General features: G+C 46.8%; 1 protein-coding gene across 3 annotated transcripts; it reads left to right on the top strand.

The window, feature by feature from the left end:
* Positions 1-450: 450 nt before the first annotated feature.
* CCDC187 (coiled-coil domain containing 187) lies at positions 451-27,148 on the top strand. 3 transcript variants are annotated; one of them, XM_082208144.1, is made up of 14 exons: positions 451-713; positions 4,098-4,556; positions 6,715-6,795; positions 6,917-7,000; positions 8,456-8,587; positions 8,974-9,623; positions 10,524-10,594; positions 10,714-11,285; positions 11,984-12,077; positions 15,479-15,576; positions 18,486-18,637; positions 21,124-21,293; positions 23,104-23,270; positions 24,062-27,148. In XM_082208144.1, exons 2-14 carry the CDS (start codon positions 4,238-4,240, stop codon positions 25,405-25,407), a joined length of 3,936 nt encoding a protein of 1,311 aa, XP_082064270.1. In that variant the 5' UTR covers positions 451-713; positions 4,098-4,237; the 3' UTR covers positions 25,408-27,148. The 3 variants fall into 3 exon arrangements, with proteins under 3 accessions (XP_082064270.1, XP_082064269.1, XP_082064271.1); XM_082208143.1 differs by having other exon boundaries at positions 452-713; positions 3,875-4,556; positions 8,968-9,623; XM_082208145.1 differs by lacking the exon at positions 6,917-7,000 and having other exon boundaries at positions 454-713; positions 8,968-9,623.
* The last annotated feature ends 199 nt before the right edge of the window (positions 27,149-27,347 follow it).

The raw sequence follows: 27,347 nt of genomic DNA, 5'->3' as shown, positions 1-27,347 counted from the left end.
CAGTGCTCATCTCTCTTTAATGGCCAAGGGAGCCGGCGTACAGCTTCCGGGTCATGTGGCCAGCATGACTAAGCTGCTTCTGGCGAACCAGAGCAGCGCACGGAAATGCCGTTTACCTTCCTGCCGGAGTGGTACCTATTTATCTACTTGCACTTTGATGTGCTTTCGAACTGCTAAGTGGGCAGGAGCAGGGACCGAGCAACGGGAGCTCACCCTGTCGCGGGGATTCGAACTGCCGACCTTCTGATCAGCAAGCCCTAGGCTCTGTGGTTTAACCCAATATCCCCCTTTTAAAGCCATCTAGGTTGGTAGCTCTCACTGCCTCCTGCTGGAGGAAGTTCCACAGTTTAACATTAAGCTTTGTGGAATGTCTATTCCCGGAGCAATAAACTGGGACAAGAGAGCAGCAGAGAGGGAGGTGTGCAGGCTTGACTCTGCATGCTGCCAAGGTCCTCCTCCTCCTCTCTCCTTCCAACAGAAGGAAGTGCCAGGGACTGGCAAGCCCAGGCAGGCAAGTGTTGATACACACAGCTGCTGTCAGGGAAAACATAAACCGGAGGCGTGCGTTGCCTGTTGCCAGCAGAGAAAAAGCAATGAAATGCCCCACATATGCTCTCCACATATGCAGAGGAAGGGATCCCAAGACACATTCATTGATCCAGGACATTCGATGCTAGCCGAATCCTGAAGCAGGAAATCACAGCGAGAGACAGGTAACCTGCAAGTAAATCTTTATTTTATCAGTTTTTTAAAGGGTGACCCTTGGAGCCCTTACAGTTCTATGAATCTATTATCTGTTTTAACTGTTAAGAGCATAAGGCGAGCCTGCTGGATCTAGCCAGGGGCTCATCCAGCCCAGCAACCTGTTCTCACAGTGGCCAACCAGATTCCCATTGTGGGAAACCAGCAAGCAGGGCCAGAACACAAGAGCCCTCTGCCCTCCTGCAGACTATGGAGGCAGAGGATAGCTATCATGCCTAGTTTGTAGCCATCAATAGTCCGCTCCTCCATTAATTTTAAAAAGCCATCTAAATAGGCAAGCCACCCCTGCCTCTTGCAGGAGTCCATAGCATTGCAGAGAGACAGATCCTGAAATGCATTTGCTGAACCAGGCATGAAATGTTAGCCAAATCCTGCAGCAGGAAGTCCTGGTGAGAGGCAGGTAAAAGGTAAAGGTAAAGGGACCCCTGACCATTAGGTCCAGTCGTGGCCGACTCTGGGGTTGCGGCGCTCATCTCGCTTTATTGGCCGAGGGAGCCAGTGTACAGCTTCTGGGTCATGTGGCCAGCATGACTAAGCCGCTTCTGGCGAACCAGAGCAGTGCACGGAAACGCCGTTTACCTTCCCACCGGAACGGTACCTATTTATCTACTTGCACTTTGACGTGCTTCCGAACTGCTAGGTGGGCAGGAGCAGGGATCGAGCAACGGGCGCTCACCCCGTCACGGGGATTCGAACCACCGACCTTCTCATCGGCAAGTCCTAGGCTCTGTGGTTTAACCCATAGCGCCACCCGCATCCCAAGAGGCAGGTAACTCACAAGGAAATCCCATTTATTTATTTATTTATGAGTCTCTGCCTGTCTGTTGTTTCAAAATATTGTTATTTATTTGGGGAGGGTATTAGACTGTACGCCTGACCTATAGGAGCCAATTCCTGGGGACCAAGGTCCCTTCTGCTCCCCCCCAATAAAAAATTTGAGGGGGCCGGCCTCCCCCAAGTTGATGGGTATTGCTGTGGCATGTGATCAATTATGTGGGATGGGGTTTACCTGCACCCCATGTTTTATTCAGATTGGTATCCCTAGCCTGAGCCCCCTTCTAATTCCTGGATCCAGTACTGATGTAATTTCTGGAATAGCCAGGCTAGCTTCCTGGCAAGGTAATGGACTAAATATTGGTAGTTAAAGTAACCAAGGAAGTGGCTCTGTGCCAGATGATTAACGGGTGGGTCCCTCCTCCCTCAACTGCCTGGTAGTTAGAAGGACAAAAGCCACAGTTGGGAGTAGAGTTGTGTGAGATTGCAGGCTGGGCAGCTGGGAGACAGAGCCACGTCTGATTTCTGCTTGAATCCAAGCCTGCTACCTTCAGGGGTGCTAATGCTGTGAACCCTTCCATCGTAAGCTCAGACCTGGGAGAGCACAGGGTTCAAATCCCCCCGCTTGGCCATGAAGCTCCCTTGGCCTTTGGAGGATAAAATGGGGAGTGGGGAGGTTAGGCTGAGAGTGAGTTACGGGCCCAAGATATCACCCAGTGTGTTTCATGGATGAATGGGAATTTGAACCCTGGTCTTTTCCAGGTCCTACCCCTACACTCTAACCACTACACTACACAGGGTCTTATTATGTATACTTAGTATATATACAATATACTATATATATATATATATATGCAGGTTTTGGTGTCTTCGGGTGTCTTCCCGTGTAAGAGTCGGGGTGTCTGTGCGACGTTTCGACGAGGTCTCACTCGTCATCTTCAGGCTGGTGCTTTCGGCTTCTTGTTACTGGAACAGCCTCTGTTCCAGTAACAAGAAGCCGAAAGCACCAGCCTGAAGATGACGAGTGAGACCTCGTCGAAACGTCGCACAGACACCCCGACTCTTACACGGGAAGACACCCGAAGACACCAAAACCTGCATTCCTGTACCCGTGAAAATCTACGAAAGTATATATATATATATATATATATATATATATATATATGGCGGGTGTTCCATTGTCTCCCAAGATAGGCAGATGCCAGCATATATATGGTAAAAAATATACTCTCTACTTATACAATATTGTAGTGGTTCTAGGGGTTGCTCGTGCGTAAGCCAGTGCCAACACCTGGCTGGGTTGCCTGAGTGAACCTTTTCTGTCCGGACAGCCACTCACCCGTGGCTGTCTCAGTCGCTGGCAGAATCCGTCAGTGGGCGTTTCTTAAACTTCTTCCAGCAAAGAAGCTCTTTGACGCCTGGTCTCCTCCTACTCTCTCTGCGCGAAAGCCTTCTGCGCAAGGAGGGCGTAGGCAGCGGAGGACCTCTACTCTCCCCGCTGGTCCCCGGCAAGGAGTCATGGGACCGCCTCGCCGCTTCCCCCATCTGCCCCCCTTCTCCACTGGTGCTATGCTGATTCTCTTCCCCAGAAGATGGGCTGCTCCTCCCAATCCCGGGACGCTCTCTGGAATCCCTCTGGATTTTGCTCTCTCCCTCCGGCACTAATGGCAGTTCGCTGACAAATATTATATTTAATATATAGAGCTCTGCCTTCTCGAACACCTGGTTTTTGACATTCTTTTTAAAGGAAAAAACCTAGTCTTATATACGGAAAAATACGGTATATGACCAATTATTTTGACAATATATCTATATTGGTATCATCAAAAATATTCAGTCACGCTGATTTTGGACAACAAACAATAGTGTCTTTGGTAATAGTTATAATTTCTGTCAAAATTAAATTCCAAAAATTTTGCACAAATTGACATTCCCACACAATAAATGAAAACCTACATTGCAGGGGGTTGGACTGGATGACCCTTGAGTTCCCTTCTAATTCTATGATTCTATGGCTCTATGTACCAAGTTTATTGCAATCCCTCCAACAATAAGGTAATACAGAAGAAAACATATTTTTTTTTTTTTTTACATTTGCAAAGGAATGCAGTACCATCTGTGTAGTGATTTCAAGGAGTTTTCCCTAAGAAAACTGGAAACAGACCTTAATGGCTGCAGTTCTGAAATGTTATTGCAATCCTCAGGAACAATTTGTGTGCCAATATCCAACTCCCGTTTCTTTTAAGCGGTTCCATAGATCCATAATTTACATTAAGCAATATATATATACAATTCAGAAACTAATCCTTTCCCCTTCTACCCATTGTGTTTAATGAAGTTTTGAATGGTGCTAAGGGTCTCAGAGCTTCTGCTTCCCACCACCAGTCTGGGCAGAGAGCAACCTTGACCTCCCCTTCAGCAGTCAAACATCAGGGCCAGCTCTGAATTCCTCAGCTCCTTTCCTTGCTCCTACCTGCCTGGGAAGCTACACCTGTTGGATTCCTCTTTCCTGCAAATGGGTGGGTGGGACTCTGCAATGACCCTCCTGGCTTTTCCCTTAGGCTGAAGGAGGATTCCTTTGGGATGGACAAGACACCCCTTCACCCAGGATTGGGACCTTGGATCCTGTGACTCTGGGGTAGAGGCTGGCCTCTCGACGAGACTCCCATCCTGCCAAGATCCATCCATCGGAAGGGGGTCCATGGAGCTCCATCCATCTTCCTTGGTCCCCCCAGCTGAAGGCTGGGGGGTGGAGGGTGGAAGCCACCTGGCCAAATCTAAAGCCAGCATCCCAGGACATGGCCATATTGCTCAGAAGTTGTTGGAGGCTCTCAAAAGCAAGTCCCCTCCAGACAAGAAGCTGCAGGAGTTGCAGCAGCGGATACTGGAGCAGCAACGGCGGTGTCTTGTCCGTGCCCTGGGAGGGGGGAGTGCCCCCACTCTGGGCACAAGGACTCTCAAGAGGAAGGTTGGCAAGCCGGCTGCCCACATCGTTGACACTCTAGATCCAGCTTCTGAAGGTGAGTTAACACAGCTAGTTGCTTTGGAATCACAGAATTGTAGCATTGGAAGGGACCACCAGGATCATATAGTCCAACTTCCTGCAGTGCAGAAATCCCTGCAAAGGATTATTATTAAGAGAATAGGAAGAGCCTGTTGGATCAGGTCCATGGCCCATCTAGTCCAGCATCCTGTTCTCACAGTGGTCGAATGCCTCTAACAACCTAGGAATCCAGATAGGTTCATAGCTGTCAACTTACAGATTTGAAAATAAGGGACCAGCAGCCAAAATAAGGGATTTTAGTCAACCAGCTCCCCAGCCAAAGGCAGAAAGCCCAGCTAGCCCAGCAGCCAAACGAAGCCTCAAGTGGTGGTTCCCACAGTGCAGCAACCCGTAAAGGGGGTGCAGCAAGGAAAACCACCATCACTTCTTCGCTGGGAAGTGCTGAGCAAAGGCGAGTCCCCAGGCAATGCGGCTGATTTGATCGGCACAAGGCATGCAAGCTCCACCCCACCGGTCGTTCTTAGACTCCTTATTGGGTGAGCAACGCAGCCAAGCAACACAGCTGGAGCCTCCCTCCTCCCTGGCTGGCAAGGAGGGAAGGAGAGGAGCTGCTTCCTTTGAAACCCGGGAAATTTAAGGGACATCATCAATAAGGGACAGCAGCGGGACACGGCGCTGGGATAAGGGAATTTCCCGCCAAATAAGGGACAGTTGACAGCTATGGATAGGTTGCCTCTTGGCCTGGAGGTTTCACAAGAGCACCCGAAGAGCCCTGGTTGATCAGGCCAAGGGGCCCCATCTAGTCCAGGCTCCTGTTCTCACAATGGCCATCCAGATGCCCATTATGGGAAGCCCACAAGCAGGATGCGAGCACATGATCAGCCTCCCTTCTTGTGGCTTCAAGTAACTGGTATTCAAAGGACCACTGCTTCTGATAAAGCTCTGCCACCATGGCTAATAGCTGTCTTGCGCAGGAATTTGCACAGTTTGTCAACATTATTGTTAATGTTACACCAGTTCACTTATAAAGGCTGTGTGCACATTCAAAGCACATTTCCCCATGCAAAGAATTCTGGGCACTGTAATCTGCTGATGGTTGCTCGGAATTGAAATTGAAATTGAAATACTTTAATATCACTTGTACAACTTGTATACAGTGAGATTACATGAGCACCCCCCACTGAGCTCTCTTAGTCTTATTTCCCCTCGTTTATTGACACACACACACCAAACCTGAAAGTCAGTTGCCCTGTTGTTATATTTTTATTCAGCAGCCTAACAGCCCACAGATAGAAGCTGTTCTTTACCCTGTTGGTACAACTAATCATACTTCTATATTTTCTGCCTAAGGGCAGGAGATCAAGAAAGTGCCAGCCAGGGTGTGAATCACCCCTGAGAATTTAACTCACTCTCCTGAGGCAATGTTCTTCCATCTCATCCAGCAGATTCACGGGACAGCCCATAATATCTTGTGCTGTATTCACCACCCTCTGTAGGCACTTCCTACAAGTTAATGTCAAACCAGTGTACCACACCGTGATGCAGTATGAAAGTACACTTTCTATTGTGGACTTGTAGAAGGAGATCATCAAATTTTGATTGACATTGTTCTTTCACAATGCTCTGAGGAGATGGGGTCTCTGTTGGGCTTTCTTCACCACCTGAGTTGTATTGATTTTCCAAGTAAGGTCTTCACTGAGATAAACTCCTAAGAATTTAAAGGAAGAGACTCTCCCCACACAGCCCTCTCTGATGTACAGCGGGGCTAGTTCTCCTCTCTTCCTCCAAAAGTCCAACATCATCTCCTTTGTCTTGCCGATATTAAGGTGCAAGTTGTTCCCTAGCCACCATGTAGATATTTTTTGGACCTCCCCTCTATACGCTGATTCGTCTCCACCTGTTATTAAACCCATTATGATGGTGTCACCTGCAAACTTAATAATTGCAGTAGACGGGTCAGATGATACACAATTGTATGTATACAATTGCAGGACAACATGAGGTAAATTACAGTTCCCAGAACTCTTTGATGGAAAGAAGGTGCTGGAATGTCCAAGTGATAGCAGGATTTGGCTGCTGGAGAATCCGCCCCCAATATATATTTATTTGTGGTTTTGTGGTGCATTGTCAAAATCTGAGTTTAATGTATCATGTGACTTTTCTCACTGGTGAAGGCTGCAGAGGAACGTCAGGAAAGGAGAAGAGGCGCAAATCGCACATGATTACTCCCCTTGAGATGTCTCAGAAAAAGAGAGGTAAAGTTATGGTGGACTGTGTGAGTGCTGCTTGGACCAATTCTTCATTCATTCATTCATTCCTGCATTTCATGCTTTTTGAATCCATGCAGCCAGCCAGCCTTTTTTTTTTCTTTTGCAGGACTTAACTGGTATTCCCCAGTTATTTCCCAACACAAGCATGTCCCCCCTCATTTAATCCCCACAACAACAACAACCCTGCAAGGTGACTAGGCTGAGAGGCAAAGTGACTGTCCCAAGGCCACACAGTGAGCTTCATGTGCATGTGGAAGGATTTGAACCCTGCTCTCCTAGTTTCCCAACCAACACTCTAACCACTCCATCCTCCACATGGGCTCTCTCATGAGGGTTAGCTATTGATTAACCTTTCCTGCTCCGTGAATTTTTTCTGTCCTATTTTAAAGCCATTGAAGTTGGTGGCCCATCAGTTTAACTAAGAACGACTTTCGTTTATCCATCCTGGACCTTCCAACTTTCTGCTTCATTGGATGCTTACAAGTTCTGGTGTTATGAGACAGGAAAGAAAACTTTTCTCTATCTATTTTTTTTCTCTGTGCCAGGCATAACTTTGTAAACTTATCCCCTGTTCCTGCTCCATCAGCGGAGGGCGCTTTTTGCTTGCTGAACCCTATTTAAAATGTATGAAATAGACAATAATTTCCTCCTCCCTCCTGCTTTGTTTTAACGAGTGGCCTGAAAAATGACTAGTGTGCCTCCCTTGCAGGGAGGGCTGCTGCCACCCACATTCATCAAGGGAACTGTCAGCATCAGTCCTCAGGAAGGTCCCTTTCATCGTTTGTCAGTGGTGAGATGGATGGGAGGTCAGAGGTCAGAGGCAAAGCGCTTAGCACCATGATGAATTAGTGATTTGAAGTAGTTAATGAAAAATTAAGCCACACTGGCTGTAAAATATTCATCTATTCATGGGAAGGAGGAACGGGAAAGGAGACTCAGGTAGGTGGGCAAAGAATCCTAGAATTGTAGAGTTGGAAGGGACACCCAAGGGTCATCTAATTCAGCCCTCTGCAATGCAGGAATCACAGCTGAAGAATCCCTGACAGATGGCCATCCATCATCCACTTAAAACCTCCAGTGAAGGAGAGCTTTAAACAAGGAATAGAATTCAGGATGGCTACTAGCCAGGAGGCTCTACTCTGCCTCTATGGTCAATGCTTCTGAATACCAGTTGCTTCTGGGAACCACAGGAGGGGAGAGGGCTCTTGTGCTTGAATCCTCCTTGCAGGTTTCCCAAGATGCATTTGGTTGGCCACTGTGAGGACAGGAGGCCGGACTAGATGGGCTACTGGCCTGATCCAGCAGGCTATTCTTACGTTGTTCACAGCCCTGCTTGATCCTAGAAGAAACCCTCCAAATGATTTACAAAAAAGGATAAAAAATAAAACTATCTGTAGCAACGATAATTTAGTACATCTGAAGAGTTAATAATAGTGTGAAAATAGATTCTAATTCACATCAGCTTTCTAAACACCTGGACAGGCTTGTCTAAAGAAAACTGTTCTTAGCTGGTGCTGAAAATTTTACAGTGAAGCTGCTTGCCTGATGTCAATAAGGGAGTTCCAGAGTTTTTGCAGATGCAAATGCAGCTGTCTGGAGAGTGTCTCACTCCTCAAAGACCCTTTTCCTGCTGTGTTTAATCTAGGAGCCCATTTATTTGGTCCTTCTGCCTGGAGGGAAGGCCAGAAGCTGGCCAGGAGGATCCTGGGCCAACCCCAGAAATACCCAAGGCCGGGGGACAGCAGCTCTCTATGGATGGCAGCAAAGGGCACCCCAGGTATGTCCTCTTTTGACATTTCCTCCCCACTCCCATTTCTTGAGAGCAAAGCTTTAAAAATAATTGTGAAAATAGATCTCCACTGAAACAAGCATGGTTTGTTGCATTGCTGCCTCGTTGTTAACTGGTGGTTTAACAAAATAAACCCAGTTCCTGGAAACCAGAGAAAGAGAAAGTGGGTCCTGTTTGTTGGCCATGGTGAGGGCAGGATGGGCCCCCTTTGGAGTGATGATTCTTATGGAACTGACAGCTCCAGAGGCAGTCTGTCTTGATTCCCAGGTTCTTAAGGGTATTTGGCCACTGTGAGGACAGGATGCTGGACTACCTGGACCATTGGCCTGAACCAACAGGCTCTTCTGATGTTCTTATGCTTTCCACAGAACCAGAAAAAGGTTTGTTGACCATGTCCCAGGTAGAACAAAGCTCTTTAGGAAGAAGAGGTGGCACGCACCGCAAAGATCATGCCATGGAGAGAGGAATAGCACAAGCTGGAGAAGCAGATGGTGCTGCAGGATTGAACAAAATCTGCCAAGGCTGCAGGAGCCAGGAATATCCAGATCTAGAAAGGGAGGCAGGAAATCTGCAAAGGCAAACTGGAAGCAAGGGTAAAGCAGGTTGCTCCGATGGGATGGAAACCAAGGATTCCCCCAAGGTCCACAGTGCATCTGCAGACACTGGGTGGATGTGCCCCACAATACTCTCGGCCATCCGCAAGGGGAGGGTGAAGGAGACCTCCCAAATGGAGAACCAGCCCAGGCTGGATGGACAGAGGAAGAGGATCCCCTACAATATTGATGAGGTACGGGAATTTATGGTGCAGAAGATGGCAGAAAGGAGAAAGATGGCCCAGGAAGAAAAGCGAGCTTTAAGGGAGGCGCAGGAGTCAAGGAAGAGGAGGCTAAAAGAGGTGGAGAGGAAGCAGAAGGAAGCTTTCAGCAGAAGCAGGAGGAGAAAGGCTTACACAGAGGAAGAAGTGGGTGGGAAGTTCAACCGGGGAAGTGCGTCCACGAAGTACGGCAAGAGTCACTGGAGCCCGGTAAGGATATAAGATGTGTGTTTGATTGGTGGAAAGAGTGGTTGGTGAGCTGTAATTCAAAAGTCCAAGAGAGAGCAGCAAAAAAGGGTAATGCAGCAGGGTTCTGTCCGGGTCCCAGTGTTCCTCAATGTCTTTATAAATGACTTCGATGAAGGAATTGAGGGGATGCTCATCAAATTTGCAGATGACAGCAAACTGGGAGGGGTAGCTAATGCCAGAGAAGACAGAATTGGGATTCAAGATGACCTTAACAGATTGGATAACTGGGCCCAAACTAACAAAATGAATTTCAATAGGGACAAATGTAGGCAGGAATAGCTAGCTGCTCAAATATAAGATGGGGGAACACCTGGTTTGCCAGTAGGACTTATGAAAAGGATCTACGGATCTTAGTAGACCACAAGCTTAACTTGTGTCTACAGTGTGATGCAGCAGCAGCAACCCCCCCCCCCTATACTACTTTTGGCTGCAGCAACAGAAATATGGTGTTCAGATCAAAGGAAGTCATAGTACTGCTTTATTCTGCTTTGGTCAGACCACACTTGGGGTACTCAGTCCAGTTCTGGGTGCTGCAATTTAAGAAGAATATTAACAAATGGGAATGTGGACAGAGGAGGGTGATCAAGCTGATAAAGGAAACAAAGCCTTAAGAGGAATGGCTGAGGGAGTCGGGTAGGCTGAAGAAAGGGAGACTGAGAGGAGATATGATAGCCATCTTCAAATATCTAAAGGGCTGCCCCATGGAAAATGGAGCAAGCTTGTTTTCTGCTGCTCTGGAAGGGAGGACCTGAACCAATGACAGGAAATGAGATTCTAACTGGAGGGCACCAGGTGGGGGAAAGCCCGCCCTATAAAATAATTCCAGCATTTTTGCAAAGTGGATGCTCTTTTCCATTTCAGGAACCCGAAGTCTCACATTGGGTCCGCCAAACATCACGTGCTCTTCTGAGGGGTGAGGTGGGGTTTCCCAGGTAAGATGGTTGCCATTGCTCCCAGGTGCTGAGGAGTGGGATAGGATTGAAGCAACTAGTGCTATTTTGGGGTTTTTGAATAATGTTTTCCTTCCTTTCTGGTTCTTTTGTCTTGTCAGTGAGGAGTGCCCAGAGGCGTCCAAGACAGCAGAAGTGACCGAAAGCTCAGATTTGTTTCACACTAGTGTTAGTCACAGCCCTCTAAGGCTGAGGGACCTGGACGTTGCCCCATCGGAACTGTCCAGACTTTCTCCCCACAGAAGCAAACAAGAGAAAGTCAGAGCCATTGGCCTTCTCGCCAGGAGCCTCAGTGAACGGCTGGAAAATGAGACAAAAAGGCTGAGGGCCAGAAACAGGCCACTTGAATCTTCAGGGGACCAAGGGTGGCCAACGGGACCCCCATCGCTGTCAGAGGGACCTTCTGCCACCTCAAAGCCTGAGGCTCCACCTGCAGCATGTGAAAATGCCTTTTGGGAGCCCAACTATTTCCGTAATCCATCACTGCATGCTCAGGAGAACTCTCTCCTTCCAGAAGGAGCAGCAGCAGTAGCAACCCAGGCTGCCATGGAGAGGATCTGGGCCTTCTTGTCCATTGCCAGAGTTCATGGTGAGGGACCGCAGAGGGATCTTTCCTCTGAGGTGGAAGAGCAACATGCAGCCAGTGCAAAAAACATCAAGGGAAGGTGGAAAGGTGAGCTGAGGCGTTTCCTGGGTTGCTGGTCCCTGCTCTACCAACTGAGCTATCCCAGCACTCAATATGTAACTTCCTGTTTCCTCCCTTTACTCTCTCCTCAACCAGACATGCTCTATGCTTGCTCCATTCCCAAGCAAAAGCCTGAAACTGTTTTGACTGTAAATATTAGTATTTTACCTGCATTGTTTGTATTGCTGCTGTAGCTGAAGACCAATGCAAGACTCTTGAGTTAGTAATCATAGTCTGTTGTCTGATTTCTTTGCTTAGAGGGGTAAGAAAGGTGGAAGCCAGCTTACTTTGTTGCTGGACTTGCTCAAGAAGAGGTTTTGTAGCCTAATTCCTATACTTCTAATTTTGCTGCCAAGGATGGGATTTAAAAACTCTCTTTAACCCACACACATGGGTTCCTGGAGGGATAAATTGCAACTAATATATCCTCTCTGAAGGTGGCCCAGTTGGTTAGAGTGTGGGTCTGATAATGCCTAGGTTGTGAGTTTGATCCCCGCATGGGACAGCTGCACATTCCTGCATTGCAGAAGGTTAGACTGGGTGATCCTCTGGATCCCGTCCAACTCTACGATTCTTACCTATTAAAACCCATTTGACACCTAGACGTCATCCTCACTGTGAAAAAACTGAGCTTGGGTCTCAGGCCTTAAAGCCGTCCATACATAATCCTTCCTTTTCTTCTAAAGGTTTTCTTGCAAGTAGGGAACCTCAAAGAGGACCCTCCCCCGAGACGCCAGGTGCCTCAGCTCCCACACCACACCTGCAGTTCCTCACCCGAAGGTAAGCACCTCCTGACCCTCATGGACCTTCACTGCTGCTGTGGTGCCCCATCAGAATGCAAGAAAAGCCTGCATGACCAAGCCAATGGCCAGTCCAGCATTCTGTCCCCACAGTGGCCAGCCAGGTGCCTGCAGGAAACCTGCAAGCAGAACCCAATCACAAGAGCCCTCTCCTTTCCTGTGACTTCCAGCAACCGGTACTACCTCTGACTGTGGAAGCAGAGCAGAGCCATTGTGGCTTGTAGCCATCCAGAGCACTCTCCTCCTCCATGAATTGGTCTAATCTGCATGCAGCACAGAGTTAAACTATGGAAGTCACTGCTGCAGGAGGCAGTTATGGCCACCAACATGAATGGATTTAAAATGTTTAGACAAATCCATGGAGGGGAGGGCTATCAATGGCTACTAGGCACGATGGCTGTGCTCTGACACTACAGATGGAGGCAGCAATGTTTCTCAAAGCCAGTTGCTGGAAACCACAGGAGGGATGAGTTCTTGCGCTCGGATCTTGCTTTTGGGTTTCCCATTGGGGGCATGTGGTTGGGGGCCACGGTGAGGACAGGATGCTGGGCTAGATGGCCTGATCCAGCAGGGCTCTCTTTATGCTGTTATGTTCTAAACTCTCCTTGCCAAATGCAAAATGCAAATATCTTAAAAAAGGATTTTGGGTGCTCCAGTTTACCGGAGAGCCCCTTTCCGTCTTTCAGCTTCTGCAAATGGTAGTCCAAGGATTTTGGGATGCACAGTGACTTTCTGTTCATGAACAGTTCCTTTATGGCAGAGCTTTCCAAACTTCTCACACTTTTAACACATGCATCATTTCACGACACAGTAATTCATCTTTACCAGCATGCAGGAAGTTAAACTAACCCCTTTCCGGCCCTGAGAGGAGCTTGGGGAGCGTTCACACAACACAACTACACAGTGCAGCTGACACATGTGTCGTAACACACAATTTGGAAAGCTCGGCTTTGTGTGATGCCTGCTTGTGTGGGTGTTTTAATATGAACCCAGAGAAGAGGAGCAGTGTTGTGTAGTGGTTAGAGTATCAGAGTCGGATCTGGGAGAGCAGGGTTCAATTCCCCACTCAGCCATGAAGCTCACTGTGTATCCTTGGGGGCAGTCACTGCCTCTCAGCCTAACCCACCCTGGGGATTAAATGAGGACTAGGACCCTGGGAGAGAGCAGGGTTCAAATCCCCACATAGCCATGAAGCTCACTTGGACAAGTCACTCATTCTCAGCCTAACCTACCTCACAGGGTTGTTGTGGGGACTCCCTGAAGAGAAGAGGACTAATCACCACCACTCTTGAACTCACTGGAGAAAAGGGGGGGCTATAAATGCAATAAAGAAAGAAGAGCAGTTCTACAGTTGACCACAGGGTGGCACTGCCAGCCCATGCAAAAGCCATGCCAGTTGGGTGCGCCAAAGGATCCCCATAGCTGCTCAGGGACTTCCCTTTGGGGCAGCTGCATGAGAAGAAGAGGTTGGGATAGATCCTGTGGTCAATCCGTATGGTTTCCATTTCTTTCAGTTGAGCTCTGTTGGCACAACTCTGAATTTCCTGGTCTCTCTGCTGTGATTCCTGCATTGCAGGGGGTTGGGTTATTATTCCTTCTCCCCCACAAAAAGGGGAGACAGCAACAGCTGGGGGTCTTCAGTCCCAGGAAACTCCTTTCTGTCCAGATGCAGGAAGAGATCCTCTGCTGTGGCTGACCTGGCTTGGGAGACAACGTACAGAAACCAGACAGAAAAGGCTGAGCTGGGTTTTATTTTCCCCAATCAGTGTGATTACCTTGTCTCTTCTGAACTCCTCATCCTTTTGGGATGAGAGATTAGAGGTATTAAGGTTCTCTCTTTGGGAGCAGGGGGGTGAGAGCGGGAGGCCATGGCACCCTGCTCCTTTACCATCAACAAAGGGGGGGTTGCAGTAGCAGAGCATCCCAGATGCAGGAGGTCCCAGATTCAGTCCCCAAATGCATCCCTAGGTAGGGCTGGTGCCTTCCTGTGTTCCCTGTTTGATTCAGCAAAAATGAGAAATAGAGTCTTACTTTATTTTAGGGAGTCATAGCTCAGTGGGAGAGCTCCTTCTTATTCTCCTTTTAAGTTCTCTTACTAGTTAATTGTGGATGATATAAAAACACTTCCCTTCTATCTGCTGCTGTTCTGTCCCTTTTCTTGGAGCTCCATAAAATGTCTATTATTATTATTATTATTATTATTATTATTATTATTATTATTAGCTTTTTCACACATTTCCCTCTAATCCTTTTAGCTCAGCTTGGCAGTCAAGTCTTTGAAGAGGTTCCCTGGGGCTTCCAAGACTTGGCCTTGGTATCTCTGCCAGGAATGTCAGATGCTCTTCTGTCTTCTGTACAGGGATGGTCAGGGGGGAACTTTATTCAACTTGAGGACCACATTGTCTTCTCAGAAGCCTTCTGGGGCCACCTGCCAGTGGTGGGCAGGGCCAGAGAAGGCAGAACAACAAATGAAAAATTTATTATTTTTATTATTTTCATCATATTAAAACCTCAGAATGCAGTGGGCCATCCTTCGCTGGAGGTTTTTAAGCAGAGGACCTGTCTGATATGCTTTAGTTGAGATTCCTGCATTGCAGGGGGGGGGGGGTTGGACTAGATGACCCTTGGGAGTCTCTTCCAACTCTGCAATTCTATGTTTCTATGCTGAGTGTGTGTGGAATGCTAAAGTCAGAAAGTAATCACTTTCCCTTGCTTTCTGGAGGAGTAGCTGTCTTGTTCTCTCTCATACTAGAAACAAATCCTCTCTTTAGTTATTGGAGAGGAACCTGATTGATATATTGATTTCATATTAATTAATAAAATGTATGCACTACTTGATTGATTGCTTACATCCCCTAGTTTCCAAATAATTTTTATTATTGCGATTTTTCATAGAAATATTTCATTTTACGTTGACTGCCAAAGGGTCTTTGTTTTTAATCAGTAAGGTAAAGGTAAAGGTACCCCTGCTCATACGGGCCAGTTGTGTCCGACTCTAGGGTTGTGTGCCCATCTCACTTAAGAGGCCGGGGGCCAGCGCTGTCCGAAGACACTTCCGGGTCACATGACCAGCGTGACGAAGCTGCTCTGGCGATCCGGCACCAGCGCAGCACACGGAAACGCCGTTTACCTTCCCGCTAGAAAGCGGTACCTATTTATCTACTTGCACTTAGGGGTGCTTTCGAAGTGCTAGGTGGGCAGGAGCTGGGACCGAAAGACGGGAGCTCACCCCGCCACGGGGATTCAAACCGCCGACCATGCGATCGGCAAGCCCTAGGCGCTGAGGTTTTACCCACAGCGCCACCCGCGTCCCTCTTTTAATCAGTATGGCCAGCAAATAAATAAATGCAGCTTATGTTTCTCCCTTTCTGTTTATATCAGGCCACAAACCAGCCCTTTGATGGAAACCTGCATAGCCCCCCACCAGAATTTCAGGATGGAAGACCCCAGAGAGAAGCCCTATCATGGGAAGATTCAGGGTGAGGAGATGCTCTTCCCAAACATTTTCTTCTCTCCCTCCCTTCTTCGGTGACATGGAGTGCCTTCCACCAACTTTGTCGGGTGTCCAAGCTACACCTAAGCTAGTCACAACTAATTTCTGGTGTCTATTCTCTGGTGACTTCTAGGCTAGACTGCTGCGTAGAAGTGGGGTGGGGCTGCCCTTGAAGACGGTTCAGAAACTGTGCTGGCTACCAATTAGATTCCAGGCCCAATTCAAAGTGATGCTCTTGACCTACATATGACCCCAATCCCTTCAGGACCCTCTGTTTCCATATGAACTGACTTGGACCCTGCAATCATCATCTGAGACATTTCTTTGTGTGCCGGACCTTAGAATGAAAAAAGACATATTATTATTATTGCCCCTAGACAATTTGTAAAGGCACGTAGATCATAGAATTGTAGAGTTGGAAGGGATCCCAATGGTCATCTAGTCCAACCCCCTGCAATGCAGCAATCACATGTGAATTATCAAACTCATACAGCAAAGAGGAGAAATAAAGTATTAATTAAGACAGCATATATTTTCTATTTTTATATTTACTTCATAAAAGGTATATACTGCTTGATTGTAAAACAAATCAAAAGCTCAAAGAGGTATACAAAGAGATAAAACAAATTATCAATATTTTTTTTTGCAACCATAGTTTAAACCTTCTAAGCATCCGGACAGGCTTGTCTAAGCAGGAATGTTATTAGTAGCCACCAAAATGAGTGCAATGTAGGCACCTGTTTGATATCAAGAGGCAGGGAGTTCCAAAGTTCCAATATCTGAACTCATTAGGTGCCTCTTAAACTACTGTTCTCCCCTAACGCAAGCTATACAGTAATATGTGCCCCCCTGGAGGGGCTCCACTGTCTTTTTTATGCCACAAGAGAGCGCTGTTCTCTTACTAGTTAAGCACAAGGTGATATAAAATACTGTAGTGCCTTTGGCAAGGTTCTAAAGCAGGGGTCAGCAACCTTTTTTAGCCGTGGGCCAGTCCACTGTCCCTCAGACCATGCGAGGGGCCGGACTACCGTATTTTTCGCTCTATAAGACGCACCAGACCACAAGACACACCTAGTTTTTGGAGGAGGAAAACAAGAAAAAAAATATTCTGAATCTCAGAAGCCAGAACAGCAAGAGGGACAGCTGCGCAGTGAAAGCAGCAATCCCTCTTGCTGTTCAGGCTTCTGGGATAGCTGCGCAGCCTGCATTCGCTCCATAAGACGCACACACATTTCCCCTTACTTTTTAGGAGGGAAAAAGTGAGTCTTATAGAGCAAAAAATACGGTATATATTTTTTTTTGGGGGGGCGGAATGAACGAATTCCTATGCCCCACAAATAACCTAGAAATGCATTTTAAATAAAAGCACACATTCTACTCATGTAAAAACACCAGGCAGGCCCCACAAATAACCCAGAGATGCATTTTAAAGAACAGGACACATTCTACTCATGTGGAAACACGCTGATTCCCGGACCGTGTGCGGGCCGGATTGAGAAGGTGATTGGGCTGTGTCCGGCCCCCCGGCCTTAGGTTGCCTACCCCTGGTTTAAACCACCCACTTATCCCAAACAGAGAGCAATAGCCTCCCATCCCTGGAGCAGAGTCCTGCTGCAGCTGCAACTCCATGACAAGACACCTGATTTGCAGGTTCAGTTCCAGCATCTTCAGCCCTTTCCCCAGAACCATGAGGACTATAATCTTTATTTGTAGGGTATGGGGCGTTGCTCTGCTGCAGAAGGCCAATGCGTGCAGAAAGTCTCAGATTCAATCCCCTATGGTTGCTTCAGGTAGGGCTGGGAATACCCACAGAGCTATTGCTGCCAGTCAGTGCAGGTAATGCTGAGCTAGATGGGCCAGTGGTGATAGATAGAAGGCAGTTTGTTTTGCGATGTTTTTAAAAGTGCAGCCTCATGAATTTGGATTAAGTGATTATTGCTGACACTGTTTTTAAAACAGGGCAGAGAATTTGCCATTGATGGAACAGACTGCTGTCCGGCCTAAAATTTGGGGGGAAAAAACACTAATCTTCTCTTCCTCCATTGCTTATCTTAATTAGGAATTTTGTTAGATTTTGCTAAAACCCTGCAAGGGTGTCAGCGAGAAGCAATTTAGCAGACTGGGGCTGGAGAGTGGTTTTTGAATACAGTGGTGCCCCGCAAGACGAATGCCTTGCAAGACGAAAAACTCGCTAGACGAAAGGGTTTTTCGGTTTTGCGTTGCTTCGCTAGACAAATTTCCCTATGGGCTTGCTTCGCAAGACGAAAACGTCTTGCGCTTTTTTAAAAAGCCGCTTGAAGAAGCGCAGTTGCGACGGACCGTGCTTCGCAAGACGAAAAACATCGCAAGACGGAAAGACTCGCAGAACGAATTATTTTCGTCTTGCGAGGCACCACTGTAATACCTTGAGATGCAAACTGCCCCTCCTGAGAGTTAAATAGGGCGTGTGACACTTCAGACAGTTAACGCGAGACTCTCTGTGCTCTAAAACACTCATGATCACATGCGTAAGGGAGAGGAGGGCATTACGTAGGCAAATGTCAGAACAGGACAAGAAAAGCCACCACCTGATGACTGCCAAACACAAATATTATTGGGTAGATTCTAAAGAAAGCCCTTCTTCCCACAGCACATAGTTAAACTGTGGAACTCCCTGCCACAGGAGGCAGTGACAGGTGGTTTTGAAAGGGAATATTGAGGGCTACTAGCCACCGTGACTATTCTCTGTTTCCATGACTGGAAGCAGCAATGCTTCAGAATGCCAGTTACTGGACGCCACAGGAAGGGAGGGTGCTCTTGCACTTGGTCCTGCTTGAGAACAGGGGGCTGGACTAGATGGGCCACCTTCGGCCTGATCCAGAAGACTCTTCTGATGCTCGTATGTTCTTTCTTTAGGGCTCCAGCCTAAGGCATCTGCTGGCAGCCTTCCCCCCCAGGGGCACCAGGTCTCTGGCCTAAGGTCCCCTCCCACCAACCAGCTCCTTGGCGGAACCATCCCTGCAAAAGAATCTGGCGAAATGAGTGAGACAACGGATCCCACCAGCCAGGTATGGGGCTTGTACTTCCCACTCATTTCTAAGCCATATATGATTTGGGGGTTATGAAAGGGGCCCCCCTTCAGGGCGGCTGATATTCTACATTTCCTCTCCTGGTATGTCCCACAGAGGACCTTATGGTCTTCAAACGAAAACATCTTGGAGGTCCTGGGCCACAGAGAGGTTAGGCTGGCCTCAACCAGAGCCAGGGCTTTTTCTGCTGTGGCCCCGATCTGGTGGAACGCTCTGTCACAAGAGCCTAGGGCCCTGCGGGACTTGACATATTTCCACAGGGCCTGCAAAACAGAGCTGTTCCACCAGGCCTTTGGCACAGCCTGACCCCCTCCTTTGGTAATCCTCATAGAACTCTATGAGGATTTTCCAGTAGTGATGTATGGAAGTGAGAGCTGGACCATAAAGAAGGCTGATCGCCGAAGAATTGATGCTTTTGAATTATGGTGCTGGAGGAGACTCTTGAGAGTCCCATGGACTGCAAGAAGATCAAACCTATCCATTCTGAAGGAAATCAGCCCTGAGTGCTCACTGGTAGGAAAGATTGTGAAGCTGAGGCTCCAATACTTTGGCCACCTCATGAGAAGAGAAGATTCCCTGGAAAAGACCCTGATGTTGGGAAAGATGGAGGGCACAAGAAGAAGGGGACAGCAGAGGACGAGATGGTTGGACAGTATTCTCGAAGCTACAAACATGAGTCTGGTCTTCCACTGCCTCCCGCAGTTTGGTCAAACTCATGTTGGTAGCTTCGAGAACACTATCCAACCATCTCATGTGAAAAGGATCTAGGAGTCTTGGTTGACCACAAACTTGAAATGAGCCAACAGTGTGACGTGGCAGCTAAAAAAGCCAATGCAATTCTGGGCTTTATCAATAGGAATATAGCATCTAGATCAAGGGAAGTAATAGTGCCACTGTATTCTGCTCTGGTCAGACCTCACCTGGAGTACTGTGTCCAGTTCTGGGCACCACAGTTCAAGAAGGACACTGACAAACTGGAACGTGTCCAGAGGAGGGCAACCAAAATGGTCAAAGGCCTGGAAACGATGCCTTATGAGGAACGGCTAAGGGAGCTGGGCATGTTTAGCCTGGAGAAGAGGAGGTTAAGGGGTGATATGATAGCCATGTTCAAATATATAAAAGGATGTCATATAGAGGAGGGAGAAAGGTTGTTTTCTGCTGCTCCAGAGAAGCGGACACGGAGCAATGGATCCAAACTACAAGAAAGAAGATTCCATCAAAACATTAGGAAGAACTTCCTGACAGTAAGAGCTGTTCAACAGTGGAATTTGCTTCCAAGGAGTGTGGTGGAGTCTCCTTCTCTGGAGGTCTTTAAGCAGAGGCTTGACAACCATATGTCAGGAGTGCTCTGATGGTGTTTCCTGCTTGGCAGGGAGTTGGACTCGATGGCCCTTGTGGTCTCTTCCAACTCTATGATTCTATGATTCTAATTGATGTCTAATTATTGTATTGTTTTCATGATGTTAGCCGCTCTGAGCCTGGCAGGAAACAAATAAAATAAAATAAAATAAAATAAAATTATTATAGCTGAGTGGGGATTCGAACCCTAGTCTCTCAGGCCATAACCCAACACTCTAAACCATCACACCACACTGTTATTTGATTTGGAAAAATAAAAATGAAATGAAAAAACCAGTATCAAAAATTAAAAGCAGGCAGCAAAGATTAAAACGATTAAACAGGTCCCAGAAAATAAAAAATAAAAAGATATTCACCTGATGCTAAAAAGATACTTACCTTATGCAGGTTGATTTGTTTTAACCAGGGAAACACCAGCTGTGGAGTGGAGACCACTTTATGACCAACATTATTACCAACATTATTCCACTCCAGTCCCTGGAAAAATTGTGCACCTTTTTTTCAAATGGTCATGAATACAGTGAAAAATGAGCATAAATATACTGCTTTAAAGACAGAACCTCTGTACCTAACTAATGTTAGGGACCCATCGGGGATTCTCCCTTCCTGCTCTTTGCAGGATGCTAATTTCACATTTGTTTGTTTGTTTGTTTCATACATCACCTAATCGTAAAACAAAACAAAAATATCAGCCCGTTTACAAAAAAATGAATGACAATAATTTGAGACTTTCAAAAAGTTAAAATAGTAATAAATGGATTGAAACTCACATCAGTTTTCTAAACACAGGCTTGCCTAAACAAAATGTTTTTAGCAGGTGCTGAAAAGAATGCAGGGAAAACACCTGCCTGATATGAACAGGCAAGGAGTTCCAAAGATCGCCACACTAAAAGATTGAATTCTTGCAAATGCAGGACGAGGATTATATGGCCATCCAACTTCTGTTTAAAAGCCTCCAACGAAGGAGAAGCCACCATCTTCCAAGCTCATAGAATTGGAGAAGTTGAAGGGACCCCCAAGGAAGGGTAGTCTCAGCACAACCCCTTGCAATGCAGGAACCTCAGCCTTATTCCCCTCAAAATAAATTCTCTCCCTTCCCATTTCAGGATGCTGGAGAACCAGCCTGTTTTGAAAGAGCTCTTGTGCTTGGGAAGGAGGAGGAGGAGGAAGGGGGCAAGAAGGAGACCTCCGGTCCAGGATCCTTCAGTGTAGCATCTTCAGGGAGTGCAGGAGGCAGAAGCAGCCAACGACGACTCCAGGATGAGGCTTACAACATGTAAGGAATGAAAAGACAAACCCTCCTTTTTTTTCCTTTTTGCTTAAAAGTGGCCGCTGGTCTGAGCTGTCAAGTGGACAAGAACTTAGGTTAAAAACTCCCCATTGTTATGCGCTACTTATTTACTTAATTTTATTTATTTGTTTTAGTTCTAGTCCAGGGGTCAGCAAACTTTTTCAGCAGGGGGCCAGTCCACTGTCCCTCAGACCTTGTGGGGGGGGGGGGGCGGACTATCTTTTTTGGGGGGGGCAGGGGCGGGGAGAGAACGAATTCCTATGCCCCACAAATAACCCAGAGATGCATTTTAAATAAAAGGACACATTCTGCTCATGTAAAAACATGCTGATTCCCGGACCGTCCGTGGGCCAGATTGAGAAGGCGATTGGGCCGCATCCGGCCCCTGGGCCTTAGGTTGCCTACCCATGTATATCTAGCACCAGGAGCTCAGGATGTTGTGCATGGTTTTCCCCTTCTGGATGAGCCACTGGCCTGATCCAGCAGGCTCTTCTTACGTTCTTATGCCAGGAGAGATGGACCGTTGGTCTGATCCCATGCAAGGGCTGTCCATTTCTCCATTTTCTGGCTCTGCCTCTCACTGGCTCCCCAGAACAGGTCAAGTCAGGAGGGCCTGCCTGTGTGACACTGAGCAAGTGCTAAGGGCACTTTACGATGTTCCAGTGGGGAGGCTGCAGGTGTTGCCCACCCTCTCTGCTCCACAAGCCCACCACAAATCCTACCCCCGCAAACCCTTCATGTACTGTCAGTTCCCATAAACCAAGCATTGGGAGCCAGCGGAAGGCTGCATGTTTTCTTAATGGAAAGGCTCTCCAATAAATCTTTGCATGGAGCTGATCTATAAGTCACGTCACTATTGATTATAGGTCAGCCGGGCCTGTCGAAAGTATGGCTGCCTTCACTTTTGCTTCTTGTTGATGGGGCGAGGAATGGGGAAAGATGGCTAACCCAGCTCCACCGCAAACACACTGTCCTTGGAAGTGTTTGGACGCCTTATTCCGTTTCCGTAACTCATTTATTTCACGACTCATTTATTTCATGAGATTTATATACCACTTGATTATGTGTGGGAGGGGAACCCTCAAAGCAGCTGACAAAGATGAAACAAGAAGACCAAGGAAAAAATTAAATACTTTAAAAATACAAGTAGTTAAAATATTAAAACAAGTGAAAATTCACACCCACTTTCTAAGCATCCGGGTATGCTTGTCTAAACAAGAATGTTTTGAGCAGGCATTGAAAGGAATACAGGAAAGGTGCCCGCCTGATATCAATAGGCAGGGAGTTCCAAAGTGTAGGTGCTGCTGCACTAAAAGATTCATGTAATTGCAAACGCAGAACAGGGATTATGGGGCACCTGTGGAAGTGCCAGTTCCACCGATCAAAGCAGTTGAGTGGGCACATGTGGGGTAAGGGGATTTTGTTGGTAAACTGGTCCCTAATTCTTAAGGGCTTTGTATACTAATGGGAACGCCTTGAACTTGGCCCGGTAGCAGATCAATAACTAGTCCAGTTCTCTGAGCACAGGTGCTGACAAATCTTCATTCCTTCATAAGGCCAGAATTCTGCACTGACTGCAGCCTCTGGATCGAGGGAAACCCCACATGGAACAAATTACAGTAACCAAATACTGGCATATAGAGGCCTCTCAATGGTTGTTAGCTATGATAACTGGGCACAGGACTAGTAGTAGCTAGGATTCCCACATTGCATGGGTTTGGACTAGATGATCTAGTCTACAGTTCTATGATTCCATAACCCCACAATTGATTTGTCGCCCTCTCTCTGTATGCAGCCTTGGCACTAAGTGTGGGAAAGTGTTATCACACAGGGATCAAGTGATGGCAGCAGCATCCCCTGGCTGGAAGCCACAGCTGGGGTGTCAAGAGGCTGAGCACCTGAATTCTTCCAGGGAAGGATCTGTAGGTCTCATCCTAGAGCCTGGTGGTTTGGAGATCACAGGTAAGGATAGAAAAGGTGCTTCTTGGGCACATTGCAGGATGTGTTTGTGATGGGGAAAGTTTACAGCATTTGGGACTTTTTACTTTGGAGAAAAGATGAGCAAGAGGTGATGCGATAGAAGTTTATAAAACGATGCACAGCATGGAGAAAGTGGATGGAGGAAACTTTTTCTCGCTTTCTCATAATACGAGAACTCCAATGGAGAGTGTTGGAAGATTCAGGATGGATAAAAGAAAGTCCTTCATAGTTAAACTATTGAATTTGCTTCCACAAGAGGTAGTGATGGCTACCAATGTGGATAGCTTAAAGAGGATTGGACAAATTCATGGAGGAGAAGAGTATTGATGGTTACTTGCCATAATGGCTATGCTCTACCTCCACCTTTGGAGGCATCAATGCTTTTGGATACCTATTGCTTGAAGCCACAGTAGAGGCAGAGGGTTCTTGTGCTTAGATCCTGCCTGCAGTTGTCCCACTGGGACATCCGGTTGGCCATAATTTTTCCTATTTTATCCGGATTTGGTTGTGTTCCAGATGTATTATTGACCACTTGGTTGTGCTTCCGCAAAACCATGACCTTATATTTGCAGTATCGTTTCTCTCTCTCTGCAATAACCATTTCTCCACTCTGCATCCTTAAGTTGTGAACCAGGTAATGTCAAACAGGCATGCTGATTTTTCTTCTGCACCTCTCAAACATTTGCATTGTTACTTGTGACAAAATAATTTTCAAAAAAATAAAATAAAATCAGCTAGCAAGTAAGAACTGCCTGTCTTCTGTTTCCTTCCAGATCATGTGGAAAATGAGGAAGAGCATTGCAGGGAGAACGTTTGCCTGATAGAGAATCCCAAAGAAGATAACAATCCTTGTAGTTCCGCCTCCGACAGGAGTCCAGGGAGTTTGTCTTCTGCAACATCCTCTGCCAAATCATTTGGCTTTTCTCAAATGCTGGAGAGTCCCAGGTCTGGTTCTGAATTTCTAAAGGCCCATGCAGTTCTTGTCAATATCTCCAGAAGCTCCCTTTCTGCCTCTGATTTCGAAGAGGAAGATTCCTCTCAAGACACGGATGTGAGCCTGCCAGAGGAATTTGCCTTCCAGGAACAGCCCCCTGACAGTTGTAGTGGCAACAGGATTCCTACAATCGCTGCTGTGTCACAGGCAGAAACTGGTGTGGATGGAGAGTTGCTGTCATCTGGCAGCAGAGACCACTTCCGAGCTGCTTCTTGGAGTGCCCATTCAAATCAAGATGGCATGCCACCTATGCACAGCCAGGAAAAGGCCCCAGAAGGCAGGCCAGAGAGTGAATCTGATTCTGTGGTATTATCAAACAGTGGAGGGCCAATACCCCTTCTCTTTCAAGCACAGACACCAGAGACCAGAGAAGACACAAACTCTTCCAGAGTTTCAGACCGGTGGCCTCATGCAAACAGCAAGGGCAAGATGTTGTTTCATATATGGGCTGGGCCAGAGAAGAGCACTTCCTCACCTAGCTTGGCCTTTCAGCATCCTGAGGGTCAGGACCCTTTATCAACCCTCAGCAAAGCCGAAGGGGATGGTGAAGATCGAAACACATCCAAATTTAAAAGCCAACACGAGCCTGTAATAGAAGCACCTAAAGTGTCTTTGAAAAGTGTGAATCCTATCACTGACCAGCTCCAGGATTCACTTGGTTCCTCCAAATCCCAGTCCATTTTGGAGAGTGCCACAAGTTATACAGAAAATTCAGGTGATGAAAGTTGCTCCAGCAACAGCAGGCTGTGTGAAGGTGCTACTGAACAGATCACTGGAGCATCGCTGGGCGATGAAGAGGATAGCACCTGTTTGCATTCCCCTGAAACCACAGATATGGCAGCAGAAGGAAATCAAAATGCAACACATAGTCAAAGCAAAAAGGAATCTGGGGTGGCAGTGCCTGGTTCTAGTTCCCCCAAACCTGTGGAGGAACCCCAAGTTGAGAGCTGCCTTTTGCAAAGCGACGAAGGGACTTTCAGCGATGAGCTTCTGTCTCAAATGAAGGAAGATCTGTTATCACCTGTTGACGATTTTCTGACATATGGAAGCAATGATATGCCATCTCTGACCGAACAAGATGTCTCCTTTTCCTCCCAAGGCGAGGATCTTCCCACACCCCCCTGAGTCTCCACCAGAGCAACTTCTGTTCCCTACATGAAATACCTCCATGGAAACAAATGACCTGTCCTCATCTGAAGTGTGTAGGCCAGAGGAGGTTCATAGAATCATAGAACTGTAGAGTTGGAAGGGATCCCAAAGGGCCACCTGATCTGATTCCTGAAATACAGGAATCACAGCTAAAGAATCGTACAGCATCTACAGTTGCGAAGGCGGGCAGGGGGAGAATATCATTAAGTGGTCCATCAAGACCCTTAGCAATTTTCAAGTGCTTTGTTGGTGTGGGGAAAGTTTGACCCATGTGTGTTTTTCTTTCTTTTTTTAAGGAATGGCATAATCAAAAGCCAGGGTGGCATTTTAGGGGGGCGATTTATAGTTTTAAAAAATTAACGAAGAGGATATAAAGGACCCATCTCGAGCAAGTGGTGCAATTGGAGAGCGGCCCTTTAGAACAGATTAATCAGGAAGCTGAGCAAGGGAAGGAGTTAGCTATAAAATAACGGATTGGAGAGTCAAAATGGGGCTTGCGGAACACGGTAGACATATTAAACTCCCTTTACCATTATGTGCCCAGCACTCTCCAGGCTGACAGCCAGATATATCGTTACCAGCGAGGCCTCCGTCTCGTGATTCTCCTTCTTTCAAGGTCTAATATTTTCTTTGCCGTGCCTTTGATCAATATTAACCTCTTGGGTCAATAAATCTTAGTAGCGGCCTCCAGAGGAGTCATTAGCTTTCATAGGAAATGATTATTTCTCCGTTAAACTCTGCATTTCATTTGCCCACCATCCATCTTTTTCAGACACTGACGCACGCAGCAATCCTTCCTGAAAACAAGGGCCTCTATGAGGTATAAACGGCGTCCTGTTCTCCATCCCTTGAAATGCTTTGGGTTCATTTAAATTCTGTTCAGGGACCACAAAGTGGTTTCCTGCACTGAGAACAGTTTTAAAAAGAAGCAGTGGCTCACATGGAAGCAGAGAAGTCTCTTGGTTAAAACGTGAAATGAAAAAGGGTTCCACACCAGCCATTTGAGTCAGGATTCCCTCAAGGAATCCTGGGAACTGTAGTTTAAGGGTGCTGAGAATTGTTGGGAGGCCCCTATTTCCTTCACAGAGCTACAGTATTTTCAGAGTGGCTTAATAATTATAGAATTGTAGGGTTGGAAGAGAGCCCAATGGTCACCTAGTCCAACTCCCTGCAATATTGCAATCCCAGCTAAAGAATCTCTGACAAGTGCCCATCCAACCTCTGCTTAAAAAGCTTCAACAAAGAAAAGTCCATCACCTTCTGAGGGAGTCCATTCCACTGTCAATCAATCCCTCTTCCTGGGGACATGTGAAATTGTAGCTCTGTGAGGGAGGAAACTACAGTTCCCATAATTCTTTGGAGGAAGTCATGCATTTTGAATGTGTGTTTAAATGTATGGTGTGGTGCTTCACATCATAACAGAGAGTTGGAAGAGCCCTGAGGGTCATCTAGATCAACCCCCTGCAATGCAGAACTCTCAACTAAAGCATTCATGGCAGATGGCCACCCAACCTCTGCTTAAAAACCTCCAACAAATGGGAGTCCTATCCACCTTCTGAGGGAGTTCATGCCATTGTCAGATTTTCTCTCTTTAAAATGGTTATTAATTTTAAAATATTTTATCATATAGTTTTTAACTTTTTTTAGGTTTTTAACTTCTTTGATATGTTTGGTAATTTAGCAGTATAAAAAGAAATAAAGTGTTGGATTAAAAAAACAGCTAAAAGGGACAGAGAATTATTTGCAGAAACCTAAGATTGCTCTTTTTATACCACGTGCTTGTATGTCCTGTTTTATTGTATACTGCACACACACACACACACACACACACACACAGCCATTCTAGATTTTTGTATGTGCTACTACAGCCTTTTTCAATCTGGTGCCCTCCAGATGTTTCATTTTTATTATTGTGT

Source organism: Podarcis vaucheri, assembly GCF_965113315.1.
Source record: "Podarcis vaucheri genome assembly, chromosome: Z".
Classification (NCBI taxonomy): domain Eukaryota; kingdom Metazoa; phylum Chordata; class Lepidosauria; order Squamata; family Lacertidae; genus Podarcis; species Podarcis vaucheri.
This window is presented reverse-complemented; position numbering and strand designations above follow the sequence as displayed.

Bases quoted from the DNA above. Each gene is read 5' to 3' on its own strand.
- CCDC187 (XM_082208143.1), top strand. From the start codon at position 4,238: ATGGAGCTCCATCCATCTTCCTTGGTCCCCCCAGCTGAAGGCTGGGGG. The intron at 6,796-6,916 runs GTAAAGTTATGG...TTTCTTTTGCAG, and splicing joins GATGTCTCAGAAAAAGAGAG to GACTTAACTGGTATTCCCCA. The intron at 9,624-10,523 runs GTAAGGATATAA...TTTCCATTTCAG, and splicing joins GCAAGAGTCACTGGAGCCCG to GAACCCGAAGTCTCACATTG.